Source organism: Macaca fascicularis, chromosome 14 (genome assembly GCF_037993035.2).
Source record: "Macaca fascicularis isolate 582-1 chromosome 14, T2T-MFA8v1.1".
In the NCBI taxonomy this organism is placed as follows: Eukaryota; Metazoa; Chordata; class Mammalia; order Primates; family Cercopithecidae; genus Macaca; species Macaca fascicularis.
This window is the reverse complement of record NC_088388.1, coordinates 88,920,166-88,937,929: the sequence shown is the minus strand read 5'-3', so window position 1 is coordinate 88,937,929 and position 17,764 is coordinate 88,920,166. Positions and strand designations below refer to the sequence as shown.

The 17,764-nt window shown below is 40.4% G+C and overlaps 1 protein-coding gene and 1 pseudogene across 1 annotated transcript; both read left to right on the top strand.

Moving 5' to 3' along the window:
* Positions 1 to 5,450: 5,450 nt before the first annotated feature.
* LOC102139163 (tripartite motif-containing protein 64C) lies at positions 5,451 to 11,167 on the top strand. Its single transcript, XM_015436011.3, has 6 exons — positions 5,451 to 5,858; positions 6,398 to 6,493; positions 7,195 to 7,425; positions 8,201 to 8,223; positions 9,484 to 9,581; positions 10,674 to 11,167. The coding sequence occupies exons 1-6, from the start codon at positions 5,451 to 5,453 to the stop codon at positions 11,165 to 11,167; spliced, it is 1,350 nt and encodes a 449-aa protein (XP_015291497.3).
* Positions 11,168 to 12,698: 1,531 nt separating this feature from the next.
* On the top strand, positions 12,699 to 17,074 carry LOC102138788 (ankyrin repeat domain-containing protein 33B-like; annotated as a pseudogene).
* The last annotated feature ends 690 nt before the right edge of the window (positions 17,075 to 17,764 follow it).

Sequence of the window (17,764 nt, the reverse complement as noted above, 5' to 3'; positions counted from 1 at the left end):
TAATTTTCAACTTTTTAAAATTCTTTTATATACATCTCATAAGTTGCTTATTATTTATTTCTGTCTAATACAGGGCAGTCTACAAAATATAGAAATGAATTTTTCCTGAGAAGTGAGAATACTAGAAAGTCTTTCTTCTCTACAGTTAGGTAGATAATATGCAACGTTTTAAGAATTGTTTGAAGCAGTTTTCAAAGAACAGCATTTCTGGGAAAGTCTGCATATAAGTATCTATGATTACCTTTTCTTAACTTTGTTGGATATTTTTTTGAAGCATAATGCTGATCAAATGACACTTCAAAAAACCCACTAATTTGCAATGCCATGGACCGATTAAAAAAACAGCCACTTCATCTTTTCCTAGGATATGCTGACTTTTATAAATTTTATAATTTTTGAAATGTCTATTAATATATAAATGGTGACTTTTATATAGATTTTTACTTTTTCAACTTCTAGCAAGGTTTTGTTAATTTTAAGTTTATAGAAATGAACAAAATCCCCAAACATTAGATAATTTATGAATACAACTATGTGTAAACATTGGTGATTTATTAAATCATGGTGAACGACAACAAAATCTATTAGTATGGCAACTGTGTTAAAAATAACTTTCATGCACTATTAAACATAATTATGCACATAATTGTTGTGAAAATAGCAGCCAGGTGCCATGGCTCATGCCTGTAATACCAGCAATTTGGGAGGCTGAGATGGGCGGATCACCTGAGGTCAGGAGTTGGAGACCAGCCTGGCCAACTTGGTGAAACCTTATCTCGACTAAAAATACCCAAATTAGCCGGCCATGGTGGCAGATACCTATAACCCCAGCTACTCGGGAGGGTGAGGCAGGAGAATCACTTGGACCTGGGAGACAGAGGTTGCAGTGAGCCAAGATCATGCCATTGCACTCCAGCCTGGGTGACAGAAGGAGACTGCGTCTCAAAAAAAAGAAATAATAATTATTATTATTGTGTAAATAATTATTATATAATTTTAAAAATATGAATACATAACATTGATATAGATAGTTATGTACATATATATGTAAAGTATCAGTTTTAAAATTATTGAAAAAGGTGGATGAATAAAAAAACAAATTTTATTTTCATATAACACAATCATTATGAAATAGTTATAAAATAGTAAAAATAAGAAAAACAGGCTGATACAACTAATTCTATCAACCATCATATATACAATTATGTGAAACACAATTGAATTCCTTGCTGTACTTTTTTAAACAAGAGGGTTACACAGTACAGATGTGTTGGTAACTCCAGTTAATGTTTTATCTTTGAACATATTCAGATAAATAATGGTTAGGCACTTAAGCAATTATAACTTTAAAAAAGAGTGAGAAACAAAATTTTAAAGTTAGCATGTGGCCTGGTACAGTGACTCACGCTTGTAATCCCAGCACTTTGTGAGGCAGAGGTGGGCAGATCACCTGAGGTCAGGAGTTCAAGATCAGCCTGAGCAACATGGTGAAACCCTCTGTCTCTACTAAAAATACAAAAATTAGGTGGACGTAGTGGTGGGTGCCTGTAATCCCAGCTACTTGGGAGGCTGAGGCAGGAGAATCACTTGAACTCGAGAGGCAGAGGTTGCAGTGAGCCAAGACCGAGTCATTCCACTCCAGCCTGGGCGACAGAGCGAGACTCCGTCTCAACAACAACAAAAAAAAACAAACAAAACAAAACAAAACAAAAAACAAAAAACAAAAAAAATCATAATTAGCATGTGATAATATTTAATGAAATAATTGTTATAGTTAAAATATTTCTTTCAATAACCTGTGTTAAGTCAACTTTCTTGCATCTCATTCTAGACTTGTCTGTTGAGCTTTGGGCACCCAAGTGTGGTTTTTAATACTTTATAAACCTAATCAGTCAATTTACCCCTTTCTGTGCAATCTAATCAATCTCAGGAAGTGCGTGTGGCCTTTCATGGTCCCATACAGTTTAAAAGGACACTTGTCCAGAGATTTCTCTCTCCTTCAGGGAGGACCCATCGGATTTGTGGCTGCTGGGCTTTGGAGCACCAGGAGTTACTTGTAGTCTGGATATCTACAGAGCTTCTAGACTGAGACCATTCATAGTAGCCTTGTGAGTATAAAATCTGCAGTAAATCCATTAGGAAATAGTCAAAACAATCATTAGGAAATAGTCAAAATAGTAAATATAAGAAAAACAGGTTGCTACAACTAATTCGATCAACCATCATATATACAATTATGTGAAACACAATTGAGTTCCTTGTACTTTTTTAAACAAGAGAGTTACACAGTACAGATGTGTTGGTAATCCCAGTTAATGTTTTATCTTTGAACATATTCAGTTACATAACTGCTGGGCACTTGAGCAATTATTATTTTAAAACAGAGTGAGAAAATTTTAAAATTAGCATGTGGCCCGGTGCAGTGGCTCACGCTTGTAATCCCAGCACTTTGGGAGGCCAAGGTGGGCAGATCACCTGAGGTCAGGAGTTCAAGATCAATCTGAGCATCATGGTGAAACTCCGTCTCTACTAAAAGCACAAAAATTAGCTAGGCTTAGTGGTGGGTGCCTGTAATCCAAGCTACTCGGGAGGCTGAGGCAGGAGAATTGCTTGAACTCGAGAGGCAGAGGTTGCAGTGAGCCAAGACCAAGCCATTGCACTGCAGCCTGGACGACAAAGTGAGATACCGTCTCAAAAACAAAAACAAAAACAAAAACAAAAATTAGCATGTGATATTTAATGAAATAATTCTTATACTTAAAATATTTCTTTCAATAACCTGTGTTAAGTCAGCTTTCTTACATCTCATTCCAAACTTGTCTGTTGAGCTTTGAGCCCCCAAGTGTGGTTTTCCATACTTTATAAACCTAATCAGCCAATTTACCCCTTTCTGTGCGATCTAATCAACCTCAGGAAGTAGGTGTGGTCTTTCATGGGCCCATACCCTTTAAAAGGATGCTTGTCCAGAGACTTCTCTCTCCTTCAGTGAGGACCCACCAGATTTGTGGCTGCTGGGCTTTGGAGCACCAGAGGTTACTTGTAATCTGGATATCTACAGAACTTCTAGACTGAGAGCATTCATAGTAGCCTTGTGAGTATAAAATTTGCAGTTAACCCAGCATGCTCACTTTTTCTCTTAAAAATACTTTAAATTTACCTGACAGCACACTTGGGTCTTTTCTAAGCAAACAAGTAACTGTCTTCGTGATTTTACAGAAAATCAATATAAAGTATCTTCAATTTGTAACATATGGTTTGTGTTCCCTTGCTATTTGATTCGTCTTATGTGACTATTTTCTGTATTGTTATATAATTTTAAGTGTGAAAAGATATATTTCCATAGTTTCATGCAATGATAGAACCCATAAAATAGATAAAATGTTCACTAGAATGTGGGCATGTAGTAATGGTTATAATGTACACCAAAGTCAATGTTAAAAAAAGTTGAATTACTTTGAAAATTCTTGTTGCAAAGGTCTTATTTGCTGTCTCTTCAAAATTTGCAGTTTGCAGACTAGATTTGAAAGCTGTTGAAAATAGTTTTAATTGGCCATGTTTAGATGGCTCATGTTTGCAGCCTAGCACTTTGAGAGGCCAAGGCAGGCAGATCGCTTGAGGTCTAGAGTTAGAAACCAGCCTGGCAAACATGGTGAAACCACGTTTTTACTTAAAACATAAAAAAATTATCCTAGCGTGGTGGCAGGTGTCTGTAATACCAGCTACTCGGGAGGCTGTGGCCGGAGAATTGCTTGAACCTGGGAGGTGGAGTTTGCAGTAAGTGCCACTGCACTCCAGCCCGGGTGACAGAGTGAGACTGCGTCTCAACAACAACAACAACAACAAAAAGGTAAAGAAAGAAAGAGAAAGCAAGCAGATGTAACCCTCTGACAAGGGCTTCCAAGTGGCAGAAACTCCCAATTTACTAAGAGGAATGGTGAATTGGTGGCCATGCTTCCATTAACTGCATTTCTGGATTTCATAGTGTAGAGTGGAAAACCTAATACGTAACTTCACTTTTATTGTTATTTTAGAAGATAATTAATTGTTGATTAATTCTTATAAATTATTATATTTTAAATATTCACTATTTCAGAATGTGAAAGTGTTATCTCTAATCATCTGAATTGACTATGGGAAAAAAATTTTCTAAATTAAAAATAATAGATATTATTTACAATTAATGTAGTGAAAGGAAGAGTTTTGATATTAAAATTAAAAGGATAAATTTAATGACTGATAATTTTAGGAGTTGATAGTCCACTCTGATTAATCAATCTTAGATAAAACCTACTTCAAAATTGTGTGAGCAAACTTCATAGGTGAGTTTGGAGGCAGGGAGTATGGAATAATAACATAGATACTAAGTGTCTTTCATATATTATCATCATGGAATCATTGAGAGAGAATGATAGAGACAGAACGAGATTAAGAATGTGCTTAAGAACGAGATTAAGAATTAAGAATCAGCTTATATAAGTGACTGAGAAATCATCTCAGCTTTTACCCTCTGCCCAGGCTTTAAGCTTGCTAAGTAACTGGGAATGATTGAGAGCACGGCCTGTTTAACAAAAATACCATGAGGACTCTCGTCTAATTTTCTCATTTGAATCACAGTTGGTTGTTCATATCCATAAGTTTCATACCCGTGGATTCAACTAAACTCAGAAAAAAATATTTACAGGAAGAAAAAAGCAGCTGTACTGAACATGTCCTTTTCTTTTTTTTTTTTTTTTTTTTTTTTTTGTGAGACAGAGTCTCACTCTATTACCCATGCTGGAGTGCAGTGGCATCATCTCGGCTCACTACAACCTCCACCTCCTGGGTTCAGGCGATTCTCCTGCCTCAGCCTCCTGAATAGCTGGGACTACAGGCACGTGCCACCACGCCCGGCTAATTTTTTGTATTTTTAATAGAAACTGGGTTTCACCATGTTAGCCAGGATGGTCTCGGTCTCCTGACCTCGTGATCTTCCCACCTCAGCCTTCCGAAGCGCTGGGATTACAGGCGTGAGCAACCGCACCCTGCCAAACATGTACATATTTTTAATAATCTTCTTTCTGTTCCTAAACAGTATGGCATTACAAGTATTGATACAGCATTTACATTGTATTAGGCATTCAAAGTAATCTAGACATAAAGTATTCAGGAGGATAGGTTTAGGTTACATGCAAATCCCACACCATTTACTAATAAGAGCCTGGAACATCTTAGGATCTTGGTATCTCAGGGAGTCCTGGACCCAATCTTCAATGGCTATTGAGGGGAAACTTTATAAATCCAGCACGTTTGCATTTACTATGTCTCAGTTTGTACTGGAGCTAACTTATTAGACATATTGGACAGACCTCAAGTAGACAAGGAAAATTGTCCACTGGCCCTTTTTTCCTTTGCATCAAGGCAAATAAAAATAAGAAAAAGAAATTCTCACCTTTTTCTTCATTTTCAGAGATATGGATTCAGACAGCGTGCAAGCCTTCCAGAATGAGCTCATTTGCTCCATTTGCATGAACTACTTCATAGACCCGGTCACCATTGACTGTGGGCACAGCTTTTGCAAGCCCTGCCTCTGCCTCTGCTGGGAAGAAGGCAGAGCACCAATGCGCTGCCCTGTGTGCAGAAAAATCTCAGCGAAGTCCGACTTCAACACCAATGCGGCACTCAAAAAGCTGGCTTCCCTAGCCAGACAGACCAGACCTCAGAACATCAACAACTCACACAATATCTGTGTGCTCCATAAGGAAACTAAGGAGCTCTTCTGTGAGGCTGACAAGAGATTGCTCTGTGGGCCCTGCACTGAGTCACCAGAGCACATGGCTCACAGCCACAGTCCAATGGGATGGGCTGCTGAGGAATGCAGGGTATGTGATGCCTCTAAGGCAGTTTGATATGTATATAATCCCAAATAAGAATGATGAGGGCCTATGACAATGATGGTGATGAGAATGCAGTTGGTGGAGGTGGTGATTATTCCATGTCAATCATAACACATAAATGTGTCCTTTCAATGTTGCTGACTAATTTGGCACTCTAATCATAGCTGCATTGAGACTTCACTAAAGGAGGTTTCCTTAGAAACATTGTTCGAACGTGTAGAATGGAGCTGTGGAACAGGTGACCAGCACCAAGAACACTTTTCAAAGTCATTTTATATAAAAGCCGGTTCCTCCGAAAATTGATGATATTATCCAAAGGGTCCCTTAAAACTCTCTATTATATTTCTATCATTTCTCACATCCAAATTATTAGGACCAAATTTGTTTAACATGGTAAAATCTGACCACTCCACTCTAACTTGAATTTATGTTTCTTTCAATTACAGACTTTTTATTTAATTGATAAGGGGATGAAATCTAGTATACTGTCTTCATTATTGCTAAGCTTCTTGCTTCTTTTTCAGGAGAAACTTATAAAGAAAATGAACTATTTGTGGAAGATCAATCAAGAGACACAAAATAATCTAAACCAGGAAACTAGCAAATTTCGTTCGTTAGCGGTAAGAATGAAAATATTTCCTTTATTTTTACTCAAATAAACACAATGTTGGTTTACACTTTTTAGCTAAATTCAAACTACCAGTTAAAAGATAGTGATTTCATCCCAAGAAAATATAGTGATTTCAATTGATATAATAGGAATCGCAAATAGAGAAGCCCACACAAGCTAGCCAAATGAATTCTAGTATATTGGATAAATGGCATGTTATGTATTCTAGTTCAAATTTGAAGGTTGGTATACAATTTTTCAGACACTGCAGATGAGACAACATTTCACTAAGACTGGGTGTGAGGAAGAGGAAAGAAATAGAATACTATATAGAGTAAAAATATAGTAAAAGTAAAAGAAAACACACATAATATGATGTATGGCTAAATGTTCTTTAACATTTAGGTGAATTAGACATGGAAAAATCCTAAAAGAGAGAATAATAGAGGAAATAATGGACTCAGTAAGAACTGTAAAGAAGCATCACAGTGACAGAAACCAGAAGTCTTTATATAGGTTTTGATTTAAAAGGGGAGAGAGAATAAGAATATTGAAAAAGATGGACAGAAAAAAAACACCAAATATTCAAGACTCTTTGCAAGAGCAAGGCAGAAAGTTTAAAAATTGCTTGATTACACCCAGCATATAATTATTTGAACTTTTCTATTGAGAATGAGAACATGTAATTCTTTTAACCAAACATCTCTGCAGGACTATGTCTCATTAAGGAAGGTGATAATCACTATTCAATATCAAAAGATGCATCTACTTCTCCATGAGGAAGAGCAGCTGCATCTGCAGGCACTGGAAAGAGAAGCAGAAGAGCTTTTCCAACAACTACAAGACAGTCAAGTGAGAATGACCCAACATTTAGAAAGGATGAAAGACATGTACAGAGTGCTGTGGGAGACGTGCCACATGCCTGCCGTGGAGCTGCTCCAGGTGAGGAGGGAGGGTCCATCTTCAGAGACAGGAAACCCTTGCTGGACATTGCTGCCAGGACATGCACATGTCACCTGCATATGTCACTGCTCTAAGCTAAGTGACACATGCTGTCTGACTCCCACCATTACATTACATTTGTCCAGTCACTTATTACTGCATACTTCGGTATACCAATCTTTGGGAAATTTTTATCATTTTAGCAGATCACATATAACAAAATTCTCTTCAATCTAATTTAGAGTACTATCCACACATAGAGATAATCTAAAATCATTAGAACTTGAGGCTAGGGGAAGGCTAGTAATACTCCATTTATATGCCCTAGTTCCTCCTCACTCTCTGATGTCCCACACAACAGTGATTTGCTGAAGACATTGAGGGTTTTCCCCTTTCTGGGGCGAGGTTTATGAAAGTTGCTCATCAATCTCCGTGTACTCTGTTTCTCAAATGGTTCTGTTTTGTTTTAATAGTTGTCATGAGTGGTCAGACCTTTCCTTGGAAATAAGAGTAGGAAATTAATGACACTGGAAACCTAGACATCTTTGCTTTGCTCCACCATCTCTTGCTGAGCTCCTTTCTTCTTCATGCCCACTGATGAAGCTATTCATTATTTAGTTGAGGTTCTGTTATTAACGTAGCCTTGAATGATTCCCTAGAGGGGAATAGAAAGATACACATTTTAAAAACACTAAAACAGAAAGAAACAAGAGTATGAGAAAAGATACAGAAGGAAAAATCTCTCACAATTAACGTTATCTTTTATTTTTTGCAGGATGTGAGAAATGTATCGGCAAGGTGAGTTTACACTAAAAAATGCTATTTCTGAAAAGTTCATTCTCTTGTGAATGAACGGGGTGTACACATTTTGAGGTACTAATATCATTCTGAGTGGCTATTTCCATTTTTGTTTCAAAAGAGGGCCTGAGGTCTTCTTCTCTTTGGTCTGGAAAGTTTTCATCTGAAAATTTGTATGAATTCATATATACGTAAAAACAATTTGCCATTCTGAAGTTTGTTCTTTCCAGTCCATCCATCCTGTCCAGCCCTACCCCACAGATCTTAATACAAAATTTCTCTGAGGAATCATAGTGTTGGATTCTACTCTAGAGGGGTGGAAGGTTTGAAAAAAAAAAAAAGACAGAGGGAGGAGAGAGATTCCCTCTGGGTGGGCTGAGGAGGAAGGTTTTGTTCCTAAAAGCATCAATGACCAGGACCTGCTCCATCACAATACATCCATTTCTAGGAAAGACCTCAGGAAAATGGTTGCCTCAGGACCCTCAGCAGCAGGGTTCTCAGGCTGGAATTAGACTCCTTTGTTTTGCTCAAAAGATTAAAGCCTTTTTTGTCAGTGAACATTCTCTGTTAGACACTGACTAACATTAGTGACAACTGCAGGCTGTGGTCCCAAATGCTTTTGTCTGAGTTTTCTGCTCTCTGAAATATTTCCAGGATTTCTTTTTTTTTTTTTTTTTTTTTTTTTTTTTTTGAGACTGAGTCTCACGCTGTTGCCCAGGCTGGAGTGCAGTGGCGCGATCTCGGCTCACTGCAAGCTCCGCCTCCCGGGTTCCCGCCATTCTCCTGCCTCAGCCTCCTGAGTAGCTGGGACTACAGGCGCCCGCCACCGCGCCCGGCTAATTTTTTGTATTTTTAGTAGAGACGGGGTTTCACTGTGGTCTCGATCTCCTGACCTTGTGATCCGCCCGCCTCGGCCTCCCAAAGTGCTGGGATTACAGGCTTGAGCCACCGCGCCCGGCCTCCAGGATTTCTTAATTCCCTCAGGAGGTGTGATGGGCAGAGGGAGGTAATGACTTTTAATGAGTTTAGAAGTTGTGTAATATCTGAAAACAGCATATCTGGCGAAATTGGGTTTTTATACAATAAAATTCAGAAAAAGTAACATTTGTATGGCCCATAGAGTGTGGAATAAAATGCACATGCAGTTAACCAAAACTGACAGAATTCTGAGGAAACATCTTATATGAAAATATGATATCTTTGTATGACTGTGTGATTAGCTTTGGACCTGGAAATATAACTGAGACCATTTTTTTGCAGGGCTGATTTGGCAGAGATGCAAAAGCCCCAGCCAGTGAACCCAGAGCTCACTTCATGGCGCATAACTGGAGTCCTAGACATGCTCAACAACTTCAGAGGTAAGAGCCAGCTGCTTGGCAGTCCAGCCTCAAATCATTTCTTTATTTGGTCCATTGGTCGAGGCTTTTCCCATTAAGTTTTATTATTTTTGACATGTAGGTAATACATAGTTTTCCAAAACATGTGCATCTTCTCTACCTGCATAGTAATACTACAATGATCAAAACTCAATTTCCTGAGTTAGAGTTTGATGAAAATGTGAAGCAAGATACATACTTTATCTTCAGAATAAGAGGACAAAGAATATTCATGTCATGTAGTTATGAAGACACTAATTCTCATGGTGGCATCAGTATTTTGTGTGTATTCAATTTAATTCAATTTTGAAGGCTTAGATTTGGCATAATGGTTTTTAATTGGTTCTATTCTATGTGCATTTACATTCATTTTACAAGTAAACTTTACTATTTATAAATTCAGAACTTTTTGATCAACAAAGAAAATGACTAAAATGTCCATAATCAGGATAATTCTAATGCCATCAGATACATCTCGTAACAACTGAAAGCTGAGGGATCTGTGAACACGGCCTAACCATGTTAGGCTCATTCTAGAGAGCAGGTCTAGGTAGCAGAGGGCAGGAACCCACAGCAGATTGAATCGGGGGCTAAACAGATAGTTTAAAGCCAGAGTATGCTTTCAGAAACTTATAAACTTTACATGTGTTAATTTCTACCAAAGTTTTGATGTTTGAGACTGTAACAGGCATAACTTACATTCCAATAAATACATCACAGCAAGGTGATGTCTACCTATTGATGATCTTAAAGACAAATAATATGAGAAAGTTTTTCTATTAAAGAAAAAAATTGTTGATATGTCCTGAAACAAACTGTGCAGAGGTAGACATTAAATCATTACTTTGCCCAGGGATATGGTCACTTTTTTCTCTATTATTTAAGGAACAATATATAATTGTATGTGCTGTAGAGTTGTAATGACATTTCATCTTCATGGATGCATGGCACTGAACTCTCTTGGCTTCCTTTTTTCTGTATTTTCTTGGAAGAAGGGCAAATGAAGTGAATAATTGGGCCACAGAGCCTCTGTCCCTCATAGCTCTCACTAATATAGTATTTTTTCCTTGTCAGTGGATAATGCTCTGAGCACGGAAATGACTCCTTGCTATATAAGCCTTTCTGAGGATGTGAGACGTGTGATATTTGGAGATGACCTTCGCAGTGCGCCCATGGATCCCCAGGGAGTGGAGAGCTTTGCTGTGTGGGGAGCGCAAGCCTTCACTTCTGGCAGGCATTACTGGGAAGTGGATGTGACCCACTCCTCCACCTGGATTCTGGGAGTCTGTAGAGATTCCAGGACAGCCGATACCAATATTGTTATTGATTCTGATGAAACATTTTTGTTAATTTCCTCAAAGAGGAACAATCACTATAGTCTCTCCACCATCTCTCCACCTTTAATTCAGCATGTGCAAAGGCCTCTGGGTCGGGTTGGGGTGTTTCTGGATTATGAAAATGGATCTGTGAGTTTTTTTGATGTTTCTAAAAGTTCTCTTATCTATGATTTTCCTCCTTCTTCCTTCTCTTCCCCTCTGAGGCCTTTCTTTTGCTTTGGTTGTAAATGAAAATTTGGTTTCATGATGATTTATTGTGACCTCCCATATATGAGACAAATAGTGTTCTGAGACCCAATATGTGAGAGCCTGTGAGCTCCTTGTAACTTCATGGAATGTAATTACTTTATGGTTATACATGGGATAACCACCTTGAATGTGTATATTTGTTAATTAAGTTATTTTAATTAATAAATTATTGTGGAATCTTTTTTTTTTTTTTTTTTTTTGAGACGGAGTCTCGCTCTGTCGCCCAGGCTGGAGTGCAGTGGCGCTATCTCGGCTCACTGCAAGCTCCGCCTCCCGGGTTTACGCCATTCTCCTGCCTCAGCCTCCCGAGTAGCTGGGACTACAGGCACCCGCCACCTCGCCCGGCTAATTTTTTTGTATTTTTAGTAGAGACGGGGTTTCATTGTGTTAGCCAGGATGGTCTCGATCTCCTGACCTCGTGATCCGCCCGTCTCGGCCTCCCAAAGTACTGGGATTACAGGCTTGAGCCACCGCGCCCGGCCTGGAATCTTCACTAGAATATAGATAATGATTCTTTTTATTTTTTATTTATTTATTTATTTTTTTTTATGGTACAAGGTTTGTTGAGATTCATTCACTTACTGTGAAAGTCATGTTCTAATGTATTTAATTCAGAGATGGTTAGTATATCACACTTGTGCAGCCATCAGAACTCTTTACTGCTCGGGCACTTTTATCACTTCCAGAAGAATCCCAGTGCCCATTAACATTTATTCTCCATTCACCTTCCCCATTCCTTCACAACACTTAATCTACTTTTTATGTTTATGCATTTAGGTAAATAAAATCATACAATATAAATTTTTTTAATCTGATTTATTTTTCTGAGAGTATGTTTTCAGAGTTTGTACACACTGTAAACCATTTGTCTTACTTGTATATTTGAACAGGCTGGGGTAGAAAAATGAAGTGGTGGATATCTTATCTTTACAAAGAATAAAGACGAGTGCTTATTTTCTTTTTAAGTCTGACCAAGTTAAGTTGACCTCACAGACTTTATTATTTCTCAACGTCCTAGTTATTAATCACATTTCAGCTCGTGCAAGTTTTTCAGTGCTGCATTGCTCTGTTATTACATTCTCTCTGAGTATATTATATCAGATTATAATATTCAGAAAACTCTTATATGTATTTCTACCAGTTTAAAAATTCCAAGGGGGCAAAGGCAGTATTTGTCTTCTTTGTTAAGATATTACCATTATCCAGTGCAATTTTTAGAATACAGTACACCATAAATAAGATGAATAAATGGATAAGTAGAGGAGTTAATATGTACAAATATTATTCTAACATTAAAATACTTTTCCACAATGTAATAAAATAGGATAGAATATACTAATGAATATCTATCAACAGATAAGAAACAAATCGATTTTCAGATTCATATCAAAGATAATACTATAATGTTATGGTTTAAAATAATTGTAGCATAATTTTTATGGGATTGATTTCAGTTGCCTTGGGTTTTTTAATATAAACCATTGAAAGAGGAAGATTCCTATGTAAAATCATGATGAAGAGGTACAAGGCTTAGAATAATGAGACTGTTCTTGCATATAAGCTGAAAATAAGTGAAGACTGGGTCAGTAATAACATTGCTTTGCTGAATTAAGAGAATTCTAATAAAATATTTTTAGTTGGGAAGCTATCTGTATTAAAAAAAATTGATCTAAGGCTGGTTATAGTGGCCACACTTATAATCCCAGGGCTTTGGGAGGCCAAGGCAGAAAAATCACTTGAGGTCAGGAGTTTGAGATCAGCCTGGGCAACATCTCTACCACAAATAAAAAGAAAATTAGCCTTGAGTGGTGGTGTGCACCTGTTGTCCCTGCTACTCAGGAGGCTGAGTTGGGAGGATTGCTTGAATCCAGAATTTTGAGACTTCGGTGAGCTCCCATTGTGCCATCGCACTGGGCCTGGGTGACAGAGTGAGAACTTGTCTCAAAAACAGCAAGTAAATATTTTATGTAGCCATTTTACCTGAAAATTATAATTGTTTCTTCTACGATTAATAAATCTGTATATATCTAGGCCAGCTACATCAGGCAGAGCTTGTCTTTTAGTAGTTACATCTATATATAAAAAGACAATTATAAGGAGGGTCTAAGGAAAGCTTTTTTTCTCATTCTGGACTTTGAGGTTATAATTTTTTAGACTGATTTTCTGTCTCAATGGTGGATATCACCCTGAATCTTAATTTGTCCGAACACCTCACCTAGTCTGAGATTTTTACAAAACATAAAGTTCATAGGATCAATACATTCGTGTGCCTTAAAAGCCTCCAGGCATTCAAGGATACTATTATGGGGAAACTCAGGCCTTCTACTGCATTATTGGAGGGGCACATTTGAAACTCATAGCACTGGGTTGCAGGAGTCTGTTAACAGGTCTGGACAATGAGTGATGTCAGTCCAGATAATTCTGAGGAAGGCTTTCTGCCTTATTATAGGGAGAATAATCATTGGAGACTCTAGACAAGTTCCCAGTCATTATTCCAGCATTTAATTGCTGTTTTTGTAAACCAAGCATTTTCGGAGGCCTAGGCAGACAGATCACTTGAGGTCAGGAATTCAAGACTGGCCTGGCCAACATGGAAAAACTTTGTCTCTACTTAAAATACAAAAATTAGTGGGGTATGGTGGCGCACACTTACAATCCCAGCTACTCAGGAGGCTGAAGCAGGAGAATCACTTGAATCCGGGAGGCAAAGATTGCAGTGAGCCAAAATCATGCCACTGCAGTCTAGCGTGGGTGACAGACTTAGTGAGACTCTGACTCAAAAGATAAATAATAAAAAATCCTCACATCTTGAAAGGAGGGTGAATAAGGAGTATAACACGGGGCCTTGGAGGGAAAATATGCATTAAAAGGGAAGGAGAACATACTTAACATGCCAGTGGAAGGTGAAATTCTAAATATCTTATAAGAATAGTTTTGAGAAACATGTTTAATTATTAGTAAATCAAGATATACCCTTTGAATGACATTAAAAATTCACTAGAAGAGTGAAGAATAATAGTTATAACGTCACATAAGTAACAAAAGTCTCAAAACATAAAGTGTTCTAAAACTTTAATTAAATTTCATTTTTGAGATAGAGAGAATAAATAATAGTTCATATATTAGACTTTATTATGTGAAAAAGACTTTTATAAAATTCTTCCATAATAATTGAAGATATAAATTACAATAATTATAATTCACAAAAGAATAAAAACATTAAAATAAATTGTAAAAAACATTTTAAAAGGGTAAATTTGAAAATTATTCAAAAATCAGAAAGTGATTTTATCAATGTCCAAAAAAATTAAAATGAAAACAAACTTAATAATGTAAAAGAAGGCAGTTTTCTGCCGGGGTGGAGCGCGGGAGCTTTGGCTTCTCTGGGGACGCAGAAACGAGAAGTAGGGACCTTGGCACTTGCCCCACGCCTCACTCCCTTGGCCGCCCCCCGGGCCCCCTGCCCGCGCCTCCACTCGCCAGCAGGGTGCTTCTGACTGGGACTGGGAGGGAGGGCGGCGGGGCGCGCTGCATGATCCCGCCACCGTCGTCCCCACCCCGGGGATCGCAGGTCCAGGAGGACCGCGCTTATTATGAAGAGTTCCAGGACTTCTTGAGTCCTCCTAATACACGCAGCATCGCCTCGGACAACTCTTTCTACCCTTTAGAGGAGAAGGAGGAGCACGGCCTCGAGGGCGAGGAGAGCGTCCCGGAGGCGTGGGGCTGCTGGGGACGCTGGTGCGTCGGGGGCTGAACGTCAAGGAAGCGCAGGAGACTGACCACAATGGCTGGATCGGCGGTATTGCCGCCTGCTACCATAGCTTTGTGGATATACCCTGGTGGCCTTAGCTGAGTGCCCCCACATTGACATCAACTGGTAGGACAGGGAGGGGAACACAGCCCTAATCACAGCTGCACAGGCAGCGGCTGTCCTTGGCCCCATGGGCACAGCTCTCAGCCTGGCGCTTCCTGCATCAGCAACACCTGGGCTGGTTCATCTCAGTTTTAGCCCAGATGTGGTGGAAACAGACTACCAGGTCCTGCGCCTGGAGTCTTTCTTTGAATAGGCCTGGGGTGGGGCCCAAGAATGAGCAGATCAACAGGTTTCCTGGTGAGGCTGATGCAGCTGGCCCAGGGCCCCCACACTGAGGATGGAGGACTTTGAAGTTTTCATGTCTGATGACGGTCAGCGACCCCTCTCAGTAGGCACTGAAGACCAGCAGAGTCACAGACCCCAGGAGAGATGTTGTCAGACTGACACAGAGGCATCACGGAATTAAAAAGAAAATGAGGAAAGCTGCTGAGCATCTGTTCAGGACTTCCCCGCGCTGTTTTACTAAAGAGGCCGTTCGGTCCCTATCAGGGCACACTATCATCACCAACTACTTGTTGAACTTATGTCCCGGGTCTTGACCTGGAAAGGAAAGACGCGTTCGCGTTCACCGCCCTGATGAAAGGGGCCAGGGAGGGTCGAACGGATCGCATCCAACCCCTTAGCTAGCAGGGGCGGGTGTTCATGAGAGGGCCCCCGCCATGGGATGCTGCCACAGGAGTGAGCACTTACATGTCCGCTTCATGCAGTGGCTCCTGGAGCGCCCCTACTGGGAGCGGTTCAGGGAAAAGTACCAGCTTGAGCTGCCTCCGCTCCCAGAGAGGGCGCAGAAGCCCTAGGGCTCCAAGAATCGCCTCCAGATGCTCAGGTACTGGAGTTGTCCGCGCTGACGCCGCGCTCCGTGCGGGGTCCGGAGGACCGGGGCGCCCTGGATCACATGGTCAGGATGACCACGAGCCTCTAACAGCTCTGCGGTGGCCATAGCGTGCCAGACCGTGTGCCCCGAGAGCACTCCGTGCGTGGGGAAGAGGCGGCTGGCGGTGCAGGAAATCCTGGCGGCTCGGGGAGAGGGGATGCAGGTGCAGGAGGCGGGCGAGGGGGAGGGCCAAGGACAGCGTAGGAGGCTCGTCCGGGCGTCGGTGGGCTAGCGGGAGGGCTCCCTGATAGCAGGACTCCGACCTGCAGTGCTGCCGGGGTCCTGGGGCCCCGCCGCGCCCGCCTCGCGGAATGCCAGCTTCCTGATCCTGCAGCGCATGCAACAGAGGAGCGTGTGGCCTGGCGTGGTAGTGCCCGGGTTCGGCGACAGCAAGGCGCCCGCGCCCACCTTCTAGTACCCGCGGCCGGCGCGGAAGGGCAGCACCAAGGACAGCGGCCACCTGCGGCTCCCCCAAGTGGAGGTACAAGGAGGCCAAGGAGAAGCGCCACGTCAAGGCGCAGGAGAGGATCCTGCCGCCCTGGAAGAAGAGCAAGTGAGGGCCCGCGAGTGCCCGGCGCGGGCTTCGAGGTCAGGGTAGGACCGAGGGACTGAACGCCATGGCTGCTCCCTGGACCTGGGGGCCTCGCGGGGTTCCAGGCTGTCTCTCTAGGATACTCCCAGCAGGGGGGATGGAGGAGCCACATCGATTCGCCTGACTCTAGCTCCTCTACCAATCAGTACACCTAGCGGGCATGTTGCCTAAAAGGCTCCCTTAGAGAACCTCAATTAAGATTTTTTTAAAAGATCAATTTATTCCGCTGGGCGCTCTGGCTCACGCCTGTAATCTCAGCACTTTGAGAGCACGAGGCGGGTGGATTACCTGGGGTCGGGAGTTTGAGACCAGCCTGACCAACGTGGAGAAACCCTTCTCTACTAAAAATGCAAAAGTAGCAGGGCCTGGTGGCACATGCTTGTAATCCCATCTATTCGGGGGCTGATGCAGGAGAATCGCTTGAACCCCAGAGGCGGAGGTCGTGGTGAGCCAAGATCATGCCATTGCACTCCGGCATGGGCAACAAAAATGAAACTACATCTCAAATTACTTACTTACTTAATTTAATTAAAACAATTTATTAAAAGAGTTTTCTGTGTAATTTGTATTTTTAATCACTATTTATCCAATTTGCCAAGTTTTGCAAGTGATAGGGCCCCTCGTACCCAAGGCAATTTTAATACACTTGCCTGAAGACCTTTTGTTTAAAATACTCTTTCTAGCAAAAAATATTTATAGTATCTGTAAGAGTTTACACAGAAATCATGGGATTCTCTCTTTTTTGGCTTTTTTTTTGGTCTTCTCATCTTGGGTGCATGTGCACACTGGATGTTCTTATTAATCAGATTAAGTGATACCGGATATTTCTATTTGATGGAAGGATTGACTCGTTTAGCCACATGATCAAGTGAGACAGAGAGATCAGATTTTATTGTATCTTTTAAAAAGTCTTATCCATGCAGTCACATATTGGAGAAAAACATTTAACATCGAAGTATAAAACAATCCAGAGATAAATATGTATGTATTACTAGAATTAAACTCATTTTAAGCAAGGAGTTTTAGATAAACTGGATACAAAATCTTTAACATATTAAAAATAAATACGAGAAAAAAACTGTCATTTGATAAAATGGGGGCAAATGTAATAAATGACTACCACAAATACAAAATTAAGCCATATGTGCTCTTAAGTAAATCAAATCCAGGTATCCATAAAATGTAAAAACAGATGCAACAAGAGTAAGGAGCCCAGAATGATGAAATTACAGGAATGGG

Bases quoted from the DNA above. Each gene is read 5' to 3' on its own strand.
- LOC102139163 (XM_015436011.3), top strand. From the start codon at position 5,451: ATGGATTCAGACAGCGTGCAAGCCTTCCAGAATGAGCTCATTTGCTCC. The intron at 5,859-6,397 runs GTATGTGATGCC...CTTCTTTTTCAG, and splicing joins GGGCTGCTGAGGAATGCAGG to GAGAAACTTATAAAGAAAAT. The intron at 9,582-10,673 runs GTAAGAGCCAGC...TTTCCTTGTCAG, and splicing joins CATGCTCAACAACTTCAGAG to TGGATAATGCTCTGAGCACG.